The sequence below is a fragment of the Drosophila santomea genome, chromosome 4 (assembly GCF_016746245.2).
Source record: "Drosophila santomea strain STO CAGO 1482 chromosome 4, Prin_Dsan_1.1, whole genome shotgun sequence".
Classification (NCBI taxonomy): domain Eukaryota; kingdom Metazoa; phylum Arthropoda; class Insecta; order Diptera; family Drosophilidae; genus Drosophila; species Drosophila santomea.
The window spans coordinates 636,286-652,345 of NC_053020.2; the positions used below are offsets into that span (position 1 = coordinate 636,286).

Sequence of the window (16,060 nt, forward strand, 5' to 3'; positions counted from 1 at the left end):
GAATATCTCTTAAATGGAGTGTCATTACATGAATTGTTTTAATTGTATGGGTGATTATATTGCTTACCATGCCCATCAGCTCCAATTAATACAATTTTTGCTCTTACCTCTTCACTGCTGTTTCTCCTGAACCATTTAATCTTTCTGTAGTTTATGTGCTGCCTTTCGATTGGTGTATCACTCGTATTCTTCGGACGCACACTCTCCTAGTGCGCTCATCAAAAAATAAACCATCTGTATCTTTAGCAAAGTATACTTTTTATTTTGAATAATTTAACCTCATTAAATGGCATATTATGTAGAGAATCGCGCAAGAATATGGTGCGAATAAGAATATGGTCAAAAAAGTCAAATCTTCTGTATTTGTCAGTCATTCAGAAGTATTGTCTGTCTACACACTAGCGAAGGTAATATATAGGCGTTACTAGAATATGCATTCTTAGTCTTAACTTTTATTGCTTTTAGTTCCCGGGATTACATAGCCTACGAGTAATTGAAAAACCGAAGATTTATTTGATTTTTAAAGTATTTATAATTTTTATACTTATAAGCAGGTTCGTACAGAGAAGGAAGGGCGTACATTCTCTAAAGAATTATCGATCTATCTCCCCAAATACGACATCCAAAGTTCCAATTATTGCAACGACGTCGGCTAGCATGTGCTGCTTTCCAATCTTCTCTAAAGCTGCCAAGTGAGCAAACCCAGGAGCTTTGATTTTACAGCGGTATGGACGACTGGAACCATCTGATATAAGGTAAACGCCAAACTCACCCTTCGGAGCTTCTATTGCCGTATATGTTGCCCCTGGTGGAACTTGATATCCTTGGGTGAATAACTTGAAGTGGTGAATAAGTGCCTCCATGGATGTCTTCATTTCGGACCGTGACGGAGGCGCCACCTTGGCATCGTCCGTTTTGATTTCTCCAGCAGGCATTTGGTTTAGGCATTGATCAATTATTCTTAAGGACTGGCGCATCTCTTCGACCCGGCAGAGATATCGGTCATAGCAGTCGCCCTTGGTGCCGATGGGAACATCAAAGTCTACCAAATGATAGGCATCATATGGCTGCTGTTTTCGAAGATCCCATTTAATGCCAGACCCACGCAACATGACTCCACTGAAGCCATAGTTCAAGGCTTCTTCTGCGGTTACGATCCCAATGTCCTCGGTCCGCTGCACCCAGATTCGATTTGTAGTCAACACATCCTCCACTTCGTCCAACCGCTCGGCAAACTTTAATGCAAACTCATAGATATCGTCCATCAGACCAATAGGCATATCCTGTCATACAACGTAAAATAATTATATTATTTTTTAATATGTGTGCTAATGCATTACCAATGACACTCCACCAGGACGTATGTAGGCAGCATGCATCCGTGCACCAGAAACTCGCTCATAAAATTCCATCATTTTCTCTCGCTCTTCGAATAGCCAAAAAAAAGGTGTTAGTGCACCAACATCTAAGGCATGTGTTCCGACGGCCATAATGTGATTCAGAATCCGAGTAATCTCAGCAAAAAGAGCTGCAGAAAATAATATTTTCAAAAAAGTGCAAAGAGGTAATATTTTTTTTTTCTGGCAACAAATTTAAAATCCGCATTTCTTTTTTGCTTACTTATCCAAAAATGTGATTTATTGCGTTCAATTTAAGATTTTAAGTCATTTTTATAATCTAATCACATTTAAAAATCAATTTTTTTAAGTAGTAATATTAGTAATTAAAAATTAAAAAAAAAAAAGTTTCGGAAGTTTTATGGAAATAGTTGAAATATTTATACATATATTGAAAACAAAAATATGGAAATCGATTCGTAGAAACTTTGAATTTACCGACAACTTGACGACTACACACAGCCTAGGGCGAGAGCAAATTACTTTGTATTCTTACTTCGAATATACTTGGCACGAAGAGGCACATCGATATTCAGGAGCTTTTCGACAGCCAGCGAGTAGCATTGCTCGTTGCACATCATGGAGACGTAGTCAAGACGGTCAAAATACGGCAATGCCTGGGTGTATGTCTTGTACTCTATGAGCTTTTCGGTCCCACGGTGCAGCAGCCCAATATGCGGATCGGCACGCATGACGGTCTGCAATAACAGAGGTTTTAATTTTTATAAAGCCAGTGGTCGATTAACAGCTTAAACCTCTCCATCCAGCTCCAGCACAAGACGAAGGACCCCGTGGGCGGCGGGATGTTGTGGGCCGAAGTTCAAGGTCAAATTACGCACAGACTTCTCGACAGGCGTTACCTTGCCTAGTGGAGATATTAAATCAAGCGATTAGTTCGAGGGTCAACTTACGATTGGGTTACGAACTAACTGTTCCATGGTGGCACTTTCCAGAGCGATGTGACCTCGTCTGGATACATCACCGGGCCGCTAAACTGCTTCATAAACTCAGGGTCCGGATACCATTTTGCGGCTCCCCGACGCGTCTCCTGAGAACTAAACAACGAGTTTCCAATAAGGTCCGGGATGTTATATGTACATTACTAAAATAAAAGGTATACTCGAATTATGTAAGCGTTTAATATTTACGTTAACGCGGCCGATCCTAATGAAACCAGTTGTGGCCGTAGCCTCAAGTGAGAAAGTCCGGGAATCAAGGTCCGCCTCATAATATTGGCCATCCTGATAGTCCAATTCCTCTTTAGATGATTCTAAATTAACAATTCAGGAAGCTAATACAGCCGAAGAATTGTCCGCAATCGAAATTTCGTTAAAATATATCGAACATCGGGTTACACCAGCGAATCAGGTGCAACTTATATTGTATTTACACTGATCTTATATCGCTGGTTGTTGCTTAATGAACATTAACTCCAAAACACATTAATTTCTTAATATATATTACACACAAAAACTGGTGAATAACAAATAAAATTGATTTCGTTTCTATCATTGCCAATTGATTTCTATATTTTTCTGCAGTAGCTATATAGTCGTTAATAAATTTATTCTTAATAAAACAAATAAAATTATTCTCATCTACACATTAGGTTTAAGCTTTATAATTTAATCAACTATCAACTCACAAAATGGTCATGGTACCATAAATTATAAATAAAATCAATAAATAAAATATTAGGCGGAGTCAGACAGTTGCCTAACTATATGGTACGTTATTTACTGTGAGTATAAGAAATTCTCTTTGTTTAAATGATATGTTTTATTCAAATTTCTCGGTTCCTTAATTGTAAGAAAGTTTCAATATTCTGGCCTTTCTTATATGAATAAAAACTAAAAGTTCTAACTTATATCATAAGCTCTTACGGGCCTTAGGGTCTAAATCATTAACGACTACTTGTAAAACCATCGATGCACTTTAATTTCTGGATATATCGAAAAAAAGAGTAAACATCGTCTTATGTTCCATCTCTAAACAAGTTTTTTTTTTTATAATAGCTCTAGCTCTCCATTATTTATATAAATAATTCTTGTATGTAGTCCAAGTTTGAAAAAAAACTGTAATTTAAATGAGCTGTTTTCGAGTATTCCTCTTTAGACAAAAGCCGGTTTGGAAACATTTTTAACCATGTGAAAATGTAATTTTAAAATAGATTTTCCTAAAAGGGAAAACGTTGTTCTGTGCTTATATATATGTTGGTGTTTATGTTTGTTAATTATCGTTATACCAATATATTTGTACCAATTTCTTAAACGTATCAAATAAGAACATTTCACCGAACGTAAAATGTCTGTGCATATATAGAGTTTATTCCGTCTCTCCGGGGAGTGTGTCGTCACTGTGTATGTATACAGAAAAGTCTTTTGGTGTATACATACATGTGCAATTGTATAATGCTATGGTGATGTTTTATTTTTTGAATAACAATTTTTAAGGAATATGATTGTTCGGTTATAAATTGAATGTCAAGAGTGCCGTTCCGCTATATATTGTTATAATTAAGGCAGGTTGATCGTGTTATGTCTACGCATGTAAATAAATACTTTTAAATTTAGACAAGCCATTACCAACCCTGTTCTGATTCTGTATAGCAAATGTACATAACATATATTAATGTTTAGTATCCCACGATGAATTAATAAATGGTTTGCTGACCTTATTATATAATTAATTTAAATCTAGCGGACTTGACAAAATAAGTGCGTGTGAGCAAACAATCAAATCAATACGGCGTTGTTCAAAGTTATGGCGAAGAACTTTCAAAAATCTCATTATAGTACGTCCCCGTGGCAGAGGTGATAGGCTTTCATTTATAGACTATCATCGATGTGAGGCAAATTTTTGATCGTATGGTAAATATACATACATAAATATAAATATTCTTGATCAGCACCAACAGCTCTTTTCCCCGACTGCCGACGAATGCAAGGAATTGCAATATTTAGTCGCACTTTTTTTTTTATCTCTGTAATATCTGTCTGGTATACTTCTTGACCGAAGTGTGAGATAAATTGTAAAGGAGAATTTGGCTTAAAAAAGGATCTGTTACATTTCCTGTTAACTTTTTAGGCATTTCTTATTTCAATGTTAAATAATAATTTAATAAATAATAAATGTATCATACAAAATAACCTCTTTAAGGGGTGAAAACCAAGTGACGAAGGCGCCCCTAGCATACAAAAGTTGTAATATTAAACATTTGTGACGTAAAATTACACCTTACTCTATAAACACACTTCATAACATTTACTCATTTACAAGAATAAGTTATGAGTGTATAGTAACCCAACCGCATAGTAGTGCGCATCCATTAGTGCGGTTCGTCTTTACTTGGACTGCCGTTCAAAGTGATTAAATTTTATTGCAAGTTACACTGTAGTTTGAGGGTTTTAATTGATAAGTAAGCTAGCATTGCCCAGAATTACAAATTGAATACAACTTTTTTGAAAACATATATTCTATTGGTTGCAGATGGAGCAAGACACATTGGTGTGGAACGACACGGATGTAGCTGTAGCCAGTCAACATATTCTTAATTCGGAGGTTTATGGTATATTATATCGAGACATTTAGCAAGCAAGCTACTAACGATCTAACATCGAAAACATTGCTGGCGGTATGCAAGAACGATCAAAGGAGCTACGTCTTACTGTGTCCTGGACCCAGTCAAAGTTTCAGATTCAAGACAGTTGTCAACGTCGGACTATGTTGGCATGTAAGAGGCGCCTAACTACCAGTAAAGTGCATGAAGACTCACATCCACCGCTCTTGGTAGCTTTCCCCAACTGCAACACTCATCGGGAGCAGCAACATAAGGAGGAACATAAAGTTCAGCTATACTCTGGAAAACCTTTAAGCATTAAACTATACGTGCCAGGAAGTGTTGAGAGTATTCCGAGAATTCGCCATAAGACGCTTAAGACGACGAATAAACCAGCTATGCATCGAAAGTCTAAAAGCAAAAGCAAGTTTCAAGCTTTCAACAACCTTACACCGCTTTGTTCATCAAGTAAAAGCCAACCATCCGCGAAGCAATCATCTGCACTGGTGGAAGCAGGGATAGAATCAAAGGCATCACCGCATTTTCTTGGTAAAAAGAGGATTAAGAACAGAAACTGCTTTTTATCTTCGCCTCAGACATCACCGGTGAGATGGAAAATGATGATTCCATTTCCAACATTTGGCGCCACATCCTTTGTTACGCTGCTCACTTTAATTTGTATGGAAACGGTTCTACTCTCCACCATGTCCAGTTGCGCCAAGACCTTTTACATGCATTGGAACACATCAAACAGCATGTAAGTACTTAAGCAGACGGTATTATAATTTAAATTGAATTGAAATTGACAATTTCAGTTTTGTATTTAGCCTTACAGATGTATATTGTTTTAAGATATTACAACTATGGCTTGCTAACGTTATATTTAAGTTTTAGTGCATGTGCAATAGTACATGTGAAAACAAAAATATAAAGAGTAACTAAATGCTTAGGGGATTGGTAAATTCAAATATAATTGATTTTATCAATAATTACACTGCTGGCTTATTGACTATAAATTTACAATTATTAATTAGCAATTTGTAATGCATTGCATTAGTCATTTCCGATAGAATCACTATTGTCATTATTTATTGTACAGACGACTATACCACATAGCCCAATTACCTTTGTTAATCACATCGGGCCATGTATACCCCATTTCTGTATGCTTTTTATACCCGTTACTCGTAGAGTAATAGGGTATACTAGATTCGTTGAAAAGTATGTAACAGGCAGAAGGAAGCGTTTCCGACCATATAAAGTATATATATTCTTGATCAGGATCAGTAGCCGAGTCGATCTGGCCATGTCCGTCTGTCTGTCCGTCTGTACGTATGAACGTCGAGATCTCAGGAACTACAAAAGCTAGAAAGTTGAGATTAAGTATACAGACTCCAGGGACATAGACGCAGCGCAAGTTTGTCGATTCAGGTTGCCACGCCCACTCTAACGCCCACAAACCGCCCAAAACTGCCACGCCCACATTTTTGAAAAATGTTTTAATATTTTTTCATTTTTGTATTGGTCTTGTAAATTTCTATCGATTTGCAAAAGAACTTTTTGCCACGCCCACTCTAACGCCCACAAACCGCCCAAAGCTGCCACGCCCACACTTTTGAAAAATGTTTTGATATTTTTTCATTTTTGTATTAGTCTTGTAAATTTCTATCTATTTGCCAAAAAACTTTTGGCCACGCCCACTCTAACGCCCACAAACCGCCAAAAACTGTCCTTCGCACTTACACTAGCTGAGTAACGGGTATCAGATAGTCGGGGAACTCGACTATAGCGTTCTCTCTTGTTTTTATTTCGATATGTACTTATTAATCATAGAGCAACAGAAAATTTATTTTGTCAGAATAATCCTATTTCGGTAATCGGAATACAATTTCCTTAAATAAATTAAATTTAAATAAATAAATTTATAAAAAGTACCAACAAAAATTATATTTCGTCTCTAAATTTCACAAAATTTGTGAAGAATCCCTGATACCTATACGCCATATTATATAGGGTGTTTTTTTTAGAGGTATAGAACTTTAAATTGCAATAAAACAACGATGGATTATTCGATTGACATGAATTTTATTGACATGAAAGATAATCTTGTGGCATTACATTTTAAATATGATTTCTGGCATATGACCGCCACGGCTGGCTCGGATGTAGTCCAATCTGGACGTCCAATTTGCAATGACTTTTTCCAACATTTGGCCGTATATCGGCAATAACACGGCGAATGTTGTCTTCCAAATGGTTTAGCGTTTGTGGCTTATCCGCATAGACCAATGACTTTACATAGCCCCACAAAAAGTAGTCTAGCGGTGTTAAATCACAAGATCTTGGAGGCTTATGAAAAATCGGGAACAACAGCAATCTCGTTTTGGGCCCATTCGACGAATCTACGCCTTGCTTGATGATCGTTTGGTTTCAATTCTTGCACGAGTTGGATTTTGTAAGCACGCATGACGAATTGCCAAACCAAACTGAGAATAAATCACTTGACAGCTGTTAAATCGGTCGCCATCTTGAACAGTAATGCCAACTTAAAGTTCTATACCTCTAAAAAAAACACCCGTTACTTCGTGGCCAAGTTGTAAAGAAACTTTTAAATAAAGTTAAATAGTAACGTCTAGATGATTCTCTTTATCGGCAAAACAGTACCCATTTTTAGAATGTTGATTTTCGCATTTTTCCTGAACTGTTAATTAAATTATTGTACGCAGTGTCGTGCACACTAATGGTTTTGCACTTATTTAATTGAAATCGTTATCCGTGTTTCTCCCGAAAACATATTTAATTTAGTTACTCTCTTTTATCCACAGATTTCGGATTGATAACACAGATCATATAATCGATGTTAATAAAGGCAATCTTGCTTTTGAGTTCGACCAGGTGCATATAATATGCCCAGTATATGAGCCAGGGACTTTTGAGAACGAAACTGAAAAATATATAATTTACAATGTGTCTAAAGTGGAATATGAAACATGTCGCATAACAAATGCAGATCCGCGAGTAATAGCTATATGTGATAAACCTCAGAAATTAATGTTTTTTACAATAACTTTCCGGCCATTTACACCGCAGCCAGGTGGCTTGGAATTCCTACCTGGAAATGATTATTACTTTATTTGTGAGTTCGTTTTTGATTCCTCAATTTAAAGATATTACTATTTTTACTATTTATTTAGCTACATCATCTAAGGATGATTTATATCGAAGAATTGGTGGTCGATGCTCTACAAATAACATGAAAGTAGTCTTTAAAGTGTGTTGTGGTCCCGAGAACAAGAACAAAACCAAGGCGATAAGCAATTCTAAATCTGGTACAGACACTAGAGGAGCCATCAATGTCAATTTAGCGAATAATGATGATAGTCATGTTAATAGCCAGGGCAATAACATAGCTATTGGAACCAACATTGGTATAAATGGAGGCGTAATTATAGGGGGACCTCAGTCACCAGGAATACCAATTAATCCACTCAGCGGGAACAGCAATCTAAATGGCATACCAACCACTATTAATTCAAACATTGATCAATTTAATCGGATACCAATACAGCCAAACATAATCGGTAATCATGTAGGAACTAATGCCGTTGGACCTGCAATCGTTGGTGGTGGAGGGATTATATTGACACCAGGCCATGGTCATGGCAACATTAATATGCTACAACCAGGACGTGGTGGAATAAATGGAGCATACCCCGGTCATCACCACATCCAAACTGGGATACGGATAAACAATGTGCCTACGCAACACAGCTATCCATCCCATAAGGGTAATGCTAACAGTAATATTAACGGAAACGGTACGTAACGGCCTTTAAAAAATGAAGAAAGTTGAGAATTTATGAAGATTACCAAGCAAAAAAGTACTCCTTACCATTTTTCAAGTTGTGTTTTAAGTTTAAAATAGGTAATACTTTTTATGAGTGCATTACTCATTCTGAGTGCTACTCAAAACCAATATTTTCTCGATTTTATTTTATTATTTTATTTTAAAAACAAGTCTAAAGGATTGTGCTACACACAACACAACAATGCACTGCAAACAAATCTAACTTAAACAAGAGAGAACGCTATAGTCGAGTTCCCCGACTATCTGATACCCGTTACTCAGCTAGTGGAAGGGAGAAGGAGAGTCTTAAACACAGTTTTTGGCGGTTTGTAGGCGTTATAGTGGGCGTGGCAGAAAGTTTTTTGGCAAATCGGTAGAAATTTACAAGACTAATACAAAAATGAAAAAATATCAAAACATTTTTCAAAAGTGTGGGCGTAGCAGCTTTGGGCGGTTTGTGGGCGTTATAGTGGGCGTGGCAGAAAGTTTTTTGGCAAATCGATAGAAATTTAGAAGACTAATACAAAAATGAAAAAATATCAAAACATTTTTCGAAAGTGTGGGCGTGGCAGTTTTGGGCGGTTTGTGGGCGTTAGAGTGGGCGTGGCAACATGAATCGACAAACTTGCGCTGCTTCTATGTCTCTGGAGTCTGTATGCTTAATCTCAACTTTCTAGCTTTTGTAGTTCCTGAGATCACAGCGTTCATACGGACGGACAGACAGACGGACAGACGGACGGACAGACGGACATGGCCAGATCGACTCGGCTATTGATCCTGATCAAGAATATATATACTTTATATGGTCGGAAACGCTTCCTTCTGCCTGTTACATACTTTTCAACGAATCTAGTATACCCTTTTACTCTACGAGTAACGGGTATAACTAATCAAGTTACAATCATGCTTTCAATGGTTTTTGTTCTCCATGTCCGCCTTGTAGTTGGATAGATTTATTCAACGGTTATATAGGTGTTCGTAATATTTTAACAGTTAAATTCAGGTTTGTACGTTTTTGGGCTTCCACTTTGTTAAATTAAACTTTAAAATATGAAGAAGATTCTTAATCTGTCCTTGATTGAATCTAATAGAGTCATTCTACCTCTCTTCTAAAAACAGCTAAACAGTAAGCCGAAGAGTTTAAGAAGGGTATAAAATAAATATGTATTACCGAACTGGAACTGAGCAAGGAGTATAATCGTCATTAAAAATAATCTCATCGACATATGAAAGATGCATTTCAATTTATGATTTCACTGATTTCCGTCAAAAGGTTTAGGGTCCAAAAATCTTTGATTGCCCACTGCATCTGTAATTAGGAAATTCATCCCGTAGGAAAACTATTATAAAGGCTCTCCGACTAAACAAATGGGAATCTTTTATCTTCTTCGTTTTTCAAAATGGTTAAAAAGTCCATAAATGAAGATTTAACAAAGCCAGCTTGAACACGTATATCACAGGGGCTTTTGATCGCATAGCCAATATGGCAGCCCTATCATCATTAGACATTTTCTGACGATCAGAGCGAAACCTAAACAACAAACAAGAGAGAATGCTATTGTCGAGTTCCCCGATTATCAGATACCTGTTACTAAGGTAGTGGAAGTGCGAACGAGAAATTTTAACATCTTCTGAAATATCGATAAAAAAAGAATGAAATGAAAACAATTTTTAATTTTTTAAGGGGGGGGTAGGGTTTTAAAGGGAGAAAAAAACAGGTTTTTACAGATTTTTTTTTGGGCGTACGGTAAAAGTAAATTTATTTCTGATTATTGTACATTAAAGAGTAGTATTTGAACTATATTCTGTGAAATATTGGTTGAAAAATATTGAAAATTGACCGAATGGCAGCAATTCTTCGCAGGCGCCTCAGAAAAAATACATTTTGCGGTGCACGTCATACCTCAGCACTGGATAATCTGATATGAAATACCCAAAGTTTTTCCATCAATTTTTATGTCCCTCTAGGTATCCCTGTCGAGTTTTTCCATTTATTATAATTTTTGAACTTTTTACAAAACTTGAAAGTGAAAATACCGATTTTTGGCCAAAGTTCATGACTATTGTTGTTAATAATAAAAAAATTAAAATCAAAAACGAAAAAATCTCGACAGCGTTACCTCATAAATTATGTAAGGAAATACTGTAAAAAATTTGAGAACGATCGGTTGAATAGATTTTGAGATACAGAGTGCACCGACTCAAAAAACATCGATTTGAGAAAAACGTGTTTAAAGTTTTTGTTGCTGTCTTCCCCGCTGAGGGATTACTCAGGTAGTCGTTCGAGACCCGCCTACTTCCAAAGCTATATCTTTGTGAGTTTTGCTCCGATTGACTTCCTATTTACAGACAACAATCTTGAGTTACTATACTTTCATAATATGCAATTAAAAAAAATCACTTTTTTTGAACCCTCAAAACCCTACCCCCCCCTTAAAAGTGTGGGTGTGGCAGTTTGTGGGCGTTTAATTGGGCGTGGCCGCATCTTTTTTTAGCTTTTATAGTTCCCGAGATTCTCTATGCTCATACGGACGGACAACCGGACATGGCCAGAGCGACTCGGTTATTGATCCTGATCAAAAATATATACCTTATATGGTCGGAAACGAATCCTCCTACCTAATACATACTTTTCAATTTAATTTTTTTAATTTTATTTTGTTAATAAATAAACTATTATTTATGTATACTATCCGAAAAGGAAACATGAAAAGAACACACGCAAGGGTCGTTGGACATAGAAACACTACATATTTTACGCCGATTTCAAGTATTTTATCAGATATCGAATAGATTATATCGATATCGATAGATAGCAATTTTTTTTTTTTTGATTTTTTTTAATATGTTATTTATATTTTCAGATGACCACCATCATTACAACAAACATCCCAACGAGGTTGTTAAAAATGAAGAGCTGACATATAATAGTGGCACAGCGACATCGGATGGTCACTTCTTCGCTTTATGGACTTGGATCTTTTCGACTTTACCACTGTCATCTATTCAATCTTGCCATTTGCGTGCATATTGGATAAACTCATCATTTTTATTCAGCATTTTTGCGATCCTTGGCATCCATTATTTTGTTCAAAGCTCGTTTCAAACCACGTTGCGGTATAGACCTGAAATGGTTAAAATCACCGCAACCACTAAAAATGGGTTGTTTTGCCAGAAAGCCGACATATTTAAATATGACCGGTGAATTTTTATGAACATTCGACTTTGTGTTACCATGTTCAACGTTATTTTTAAGAATACCAATATCACACAATATTATTTGTCGCTCTTCTCCGGCTATTGCTATATAAACAGTGATAAAAGTAGTGGATTGGAGAGGTTGGAATCAAATGATATGCTTACTGATATTGATTTTGATATGTAATTGCAATTGATCGAGTTACTACGACTCACAATTTAAAATAATAGATCAGAAAGAAAGGAGAAAGGTGAAATAGAATTTATAAGTAAAGAAATTAAATATACCAAGTACATTAAAATATAGATTTAGCGTTCTAGATATAACTAATATTGCCTAAGAAAAGACGAAGGAGAGGAATGCTATTACGAAACAGAATAATACAAAAGGCCATTTGACACTGCCAGTGTCCCCTGACCGCTCTTTTTTATTGTGTCCTTCTGGTGTTCTGAAATTACTTATAGCTGTATGTGTGGGACAGAAATATAATATATTCCCATTTATAACAAAAAATGGTAAAGCGATGTAGCAATTGCAAAACCATTACAGCTATAGCTTTACCAGTCCTCGTAACTCGTCATTTAAAATTATCATTCCGATTTTCTTGTTTCTTACCATACTGAAGGAAATGTCAAAAGGAAATAGTTAAAATATACTAGAAAAAAGATAACGTACGGGTTTAGAATGGTTTAATTTAATTTCAATTTCCCATTACAAATCACTATACTGTTTGAAAAATAAGTTATCCTGTACGAAGGATATTTCGACTGAAATTAATTAGCATCGCTGACTAAAAACACGTAGTTAATAAGACGTAAGTAATTTAAAGACATTTTATTGCAGATTGCGGAATGCCACGCAAAAGTATTGTAATTGAATAAGATCAAATGAAACTTATGTATGTGTTTAGTATGCATTCATGTATATTTAAAATCGTGGTAGGTATTTTGAATATGGTAAAGGTGAAATTTAAAGAACTCAACTAGAAGTTCTATGTTCTTTATTGTTTTGTTTTATTTTATAATTCCTTATCAATAATAACATTTTATTTTGTAAATGAACAAAGCAGTATCGAGAAGTGATTATTAACCTTAAATAAAATATATATGTATATACATATAGAATTCACAAACTTATATACAAGAAATGTTTAGGTGAAACGTTATAAACTTTGTAAATTTAAAATAACAACTAAAAATTAAAAATATCGCAAAATAAGAATTATTAAAAAATCGTAATTTATGAAATATATATTGAGTCATCTTGTGCTACCTTTATGTGAAAAAAGGTTACAATTTACATACATAGTCTATATATAGTAAACAATCTAATTATTTAGGGCGTGACCATGTGAGCGTGTCTATAATTTAATCGTATAAACATGTGGTTAAAACCAAACCAAACACAGCGAGTTCACTATTTACAAATTATAATTGAAAATATGCAGTATCAAACATCTCATATTTTATCGGTGGGGTGTGTTCTAAAACTGTGCTTTTGTCGCGACTAATTTTAAAAGTAACACCTATATTGTGCATTACGTGTAAGCTTCGTCGTGTTTGATATGTTTTGCTTATTTTTTTTTAGGCTGCTAGTTTATTTACTGCAATATAGCCTAAAAAATCAAAAAATTTGATAAATTTTCGGGCAATTTATATTTCTATACTGCCACAGCAAACCTGAACACTAAACCGAATTTATTACGATCGAAAGGTGGGAACCGAAATCTAGATTCAGTCCAATTCTATGAGTGAATATCTTAAAAATATGCTCTACTTAGACCTTGTATTCAAAACTTTCTGTCAATGTACTAAAAGCCTTTAAAGCGACGAAAATGTATTTTTTAGAATTACAGGTTGTTATTACATTGGCAGGATCATATTACTGCGGACCGTACTGTTACTTATTACGTATCAATTACTTAATATCATACTTACAAGGAACATTACATACAACATACATAGATTCATACAATAGAACCGTAATTATCTACATAATAAGACAAGAGTCAGAATTATATAAAGAATTGTAAGGATAACACATATTCATTTAACAAAGATTGCATAAGAACAGTTTTATAAGCGAGCAGCTTTCCGAAAATTTTAAGGACTGGGCTTACCGAAAGATAATATGAGATATTTAACACATTTTTTGACAGCATATTTTTGGACAGTGAACAGAATTGAAGATTTGTACTACCTTTTTGTCTTAGCGCCTACCTACCGCCTTTACTGTCTTAAAGAATGATTTCGTTTCAAGACACAAACATCTTCATCACCATTAGGGCACACTGTAAGTTTATTATGAGCAAAGCTTCCTCTGATAATTATTTTCAAATCGATTGTTAAGCTGCACTGTAAATAGGTTTTTGTAAGCGGTGCAGTCAGAACAAAACACCCAGTTAAGTAATTATATTCTGAATTTTCGTTTCGTGTTGATTTATATGACTCTGCTGAATTTGATCGTTAAAAAAAAACATTGACCTAAATTCTCGTTTAATTTTTTAAAACACAATGACGATGCACAAAATAATTATAAACATAATGATTCAAAAACATACATGCCGATCGATTAGCGTTTATGATTTGATATGATTAAAAAAAATTCTTACACTGCATCCACGCTAGTACGCAATTGTATGTTACCGAGAAAAGAGTATAATGTAGTTTTTAATAGTAGCGCATCAAATATATATATATATATATATGTATTGTATATATATATGTATTGATACATAAATTAAGGAGTAACATAAGCAAGTGCATAAGGAAAAAACTATGTATGAGCATAACAAATAGCCAAGGTAATAATGAAAATGCGGCAAGCAGATGATTAAATATATTAATAAAAATAAAAACAAAAATTGAATCAACAGATATATAATTTTAAAATACAATGAGTTTGGTCAGGTTCTTAAAATAAAAGTTTGTAGGTATTTCGACAAAGGCACCAAACAAAGGCTCCCAGTAAATAGTTTATACTTTTATACCCCTGCAATACTATATCTTCGTCTCCACCAATATGCTTTCGACTACAATATAAAAATCGAATAAAAGATCAAAACACAACAGTAAGCTTCAGTACAACCACCAAAAACCATAAATGCAAAGTAAGCAAGAGGCCTCCGCCATGCAGATGGCTTGGACACCAACATTCAAACAAGTGTGAACGCTATAATCAAGTTCCTCGACTATCAAAAACTCGTTACTCAGCTAGTAAAAGTGCGAAAGAGAAAGTTCAACATTCTTTTTGGCATATCGATAGATATTAAAAAAGAAAATAATAAAAAAAAAATTTTAAAGTGTTGGCGCAGCTGTTTTTGGTCGGTTGGTGGGCGTTAGAGTACAAAACAATTTTTGGCATACCGAGAGATATTGGCAAGACAAAAAATAAAATGAAAAAATGTAAAAACATTTTTTTTAAATTCAGAAATTTAAAAAGTCAGAAAATAATCTTGAGTTGCGTCTATGTTTCTAGAGTCCGCATGCTTAATCTCAACTTTCTTGCTGTTATAGTTCCTGAGATCTCGACGTTCATACAGGGCCAGATTGACTCGGCTATTAATCCTGATCAAGTATATATATACCTTATATGGTCGGAAACGCTTCCTTCTGCCTGTTACATACTTTTCATCGAATCCATATAATTATGTGGTAGTAGTATAATTACTACTTTTTAAACACTGGAGTAACACTTTAAGGTAGCTCCCTTGGCCAAACCTAATTTTTTTATACAGTAGCGTAGTACAGTCAAAACCGCGACAATAATTTGGTCAGATGTTTAATAAAGGCAACAGCACTAAAAAGGTAGTAGTGCAAACGTACAAGGTGGGTTCCAAAGTAAACACGGCAAGAAAGGAAAAGACAGAACGAATGGTTTTAATTGGCAAAATCAATTTATTTTATTTAAAATAGTCTCCCTCTGCTTTAATACAGCTTTTTGCACGGCCAAAAGCAGTGCACGTCTGCATAACGTTTTCTTTTCATCGGCAAATGCATTTTTCCGAAAAGGTATAAGTCGCTTGGTGCCATATCAGGTGAGTACGGGGAGTAGTTAAA

At 35.1% G+C, this 16,060-nt stretch overlaps 2 protein-coding genes across 4 annotated transcripts; one reads left to right on the forward strand and one right to left on the reverse strand.

Moving 5' to 3' along the window:
* Positions 1–490: 490 nt before the first annotated feature.
* Positions 491–2,727, reverse strand: LOC120454856 (NADH-ubiquinone oxidoreductase 49 kDa subunit). Its single transcript, XM_039640388.2, has 6 exons — positions 2,546–2,727; positions 2,328–2,452; positions 2,153–2,262; positions 1,894–2,095; positions 1,341–1,528; positions 491–1,283 (listed from the first exon to the last, which is right to left on the reverse strand). Exons 1-6 carry the CDS (start codon positions 2,635–2,637, stop codon positions 594–596), a joined length of 1,407 nt encoding a protein of 468 aa, XP_039496322.1. The 5' UTR covers positions 2,638–2,727; the 3' UTR covers positions 491–593.
* Positions 2,728–3,394: 667 nt separating this feature from the next.
* On the forward strand, positions 3,395–12,771 carry LOC120454849. Of its 3 annotated transcripts, none has more exons than XM_039640364.1 (6): positions 3,395–3,552; positions 4,887–5,130; positions 5,191–5,713; positions 7,782–8,092; positions 8,151–8,774; positions 11,668–12,771. In XM_039640364.1, exons 2-6 carry the CDS (start codon positions 5,034–5,036, stop codon positions 12,006–12,008), a joined length of 1,896 nt encoding a protein of 631 aa, XP_039496298.1. In that variant the 5' UTR covers positions 3,395–3,552; positions 4,887–5,033; the 3' UTR covers positions 12,009–12,771. The 3 variants fall into 3 exon arrangements, with proteins under 3 accessions (XP_039496298.1, XP_039496297.1, XP_039496296.1); XM_039640362.2 differs by adding an exon at positions 4,098–4,267 and having other exon boundaries at positions 3,399–3,552; positions 4,887–5,713; XM_039640363.1 differs by having other exon boundaries at positions 3,396–3,552; positions 4,887–5,713.
* The last annotated feature ends 3,289 nt before the right edge of the window (positions 12,772–16,060 follow it).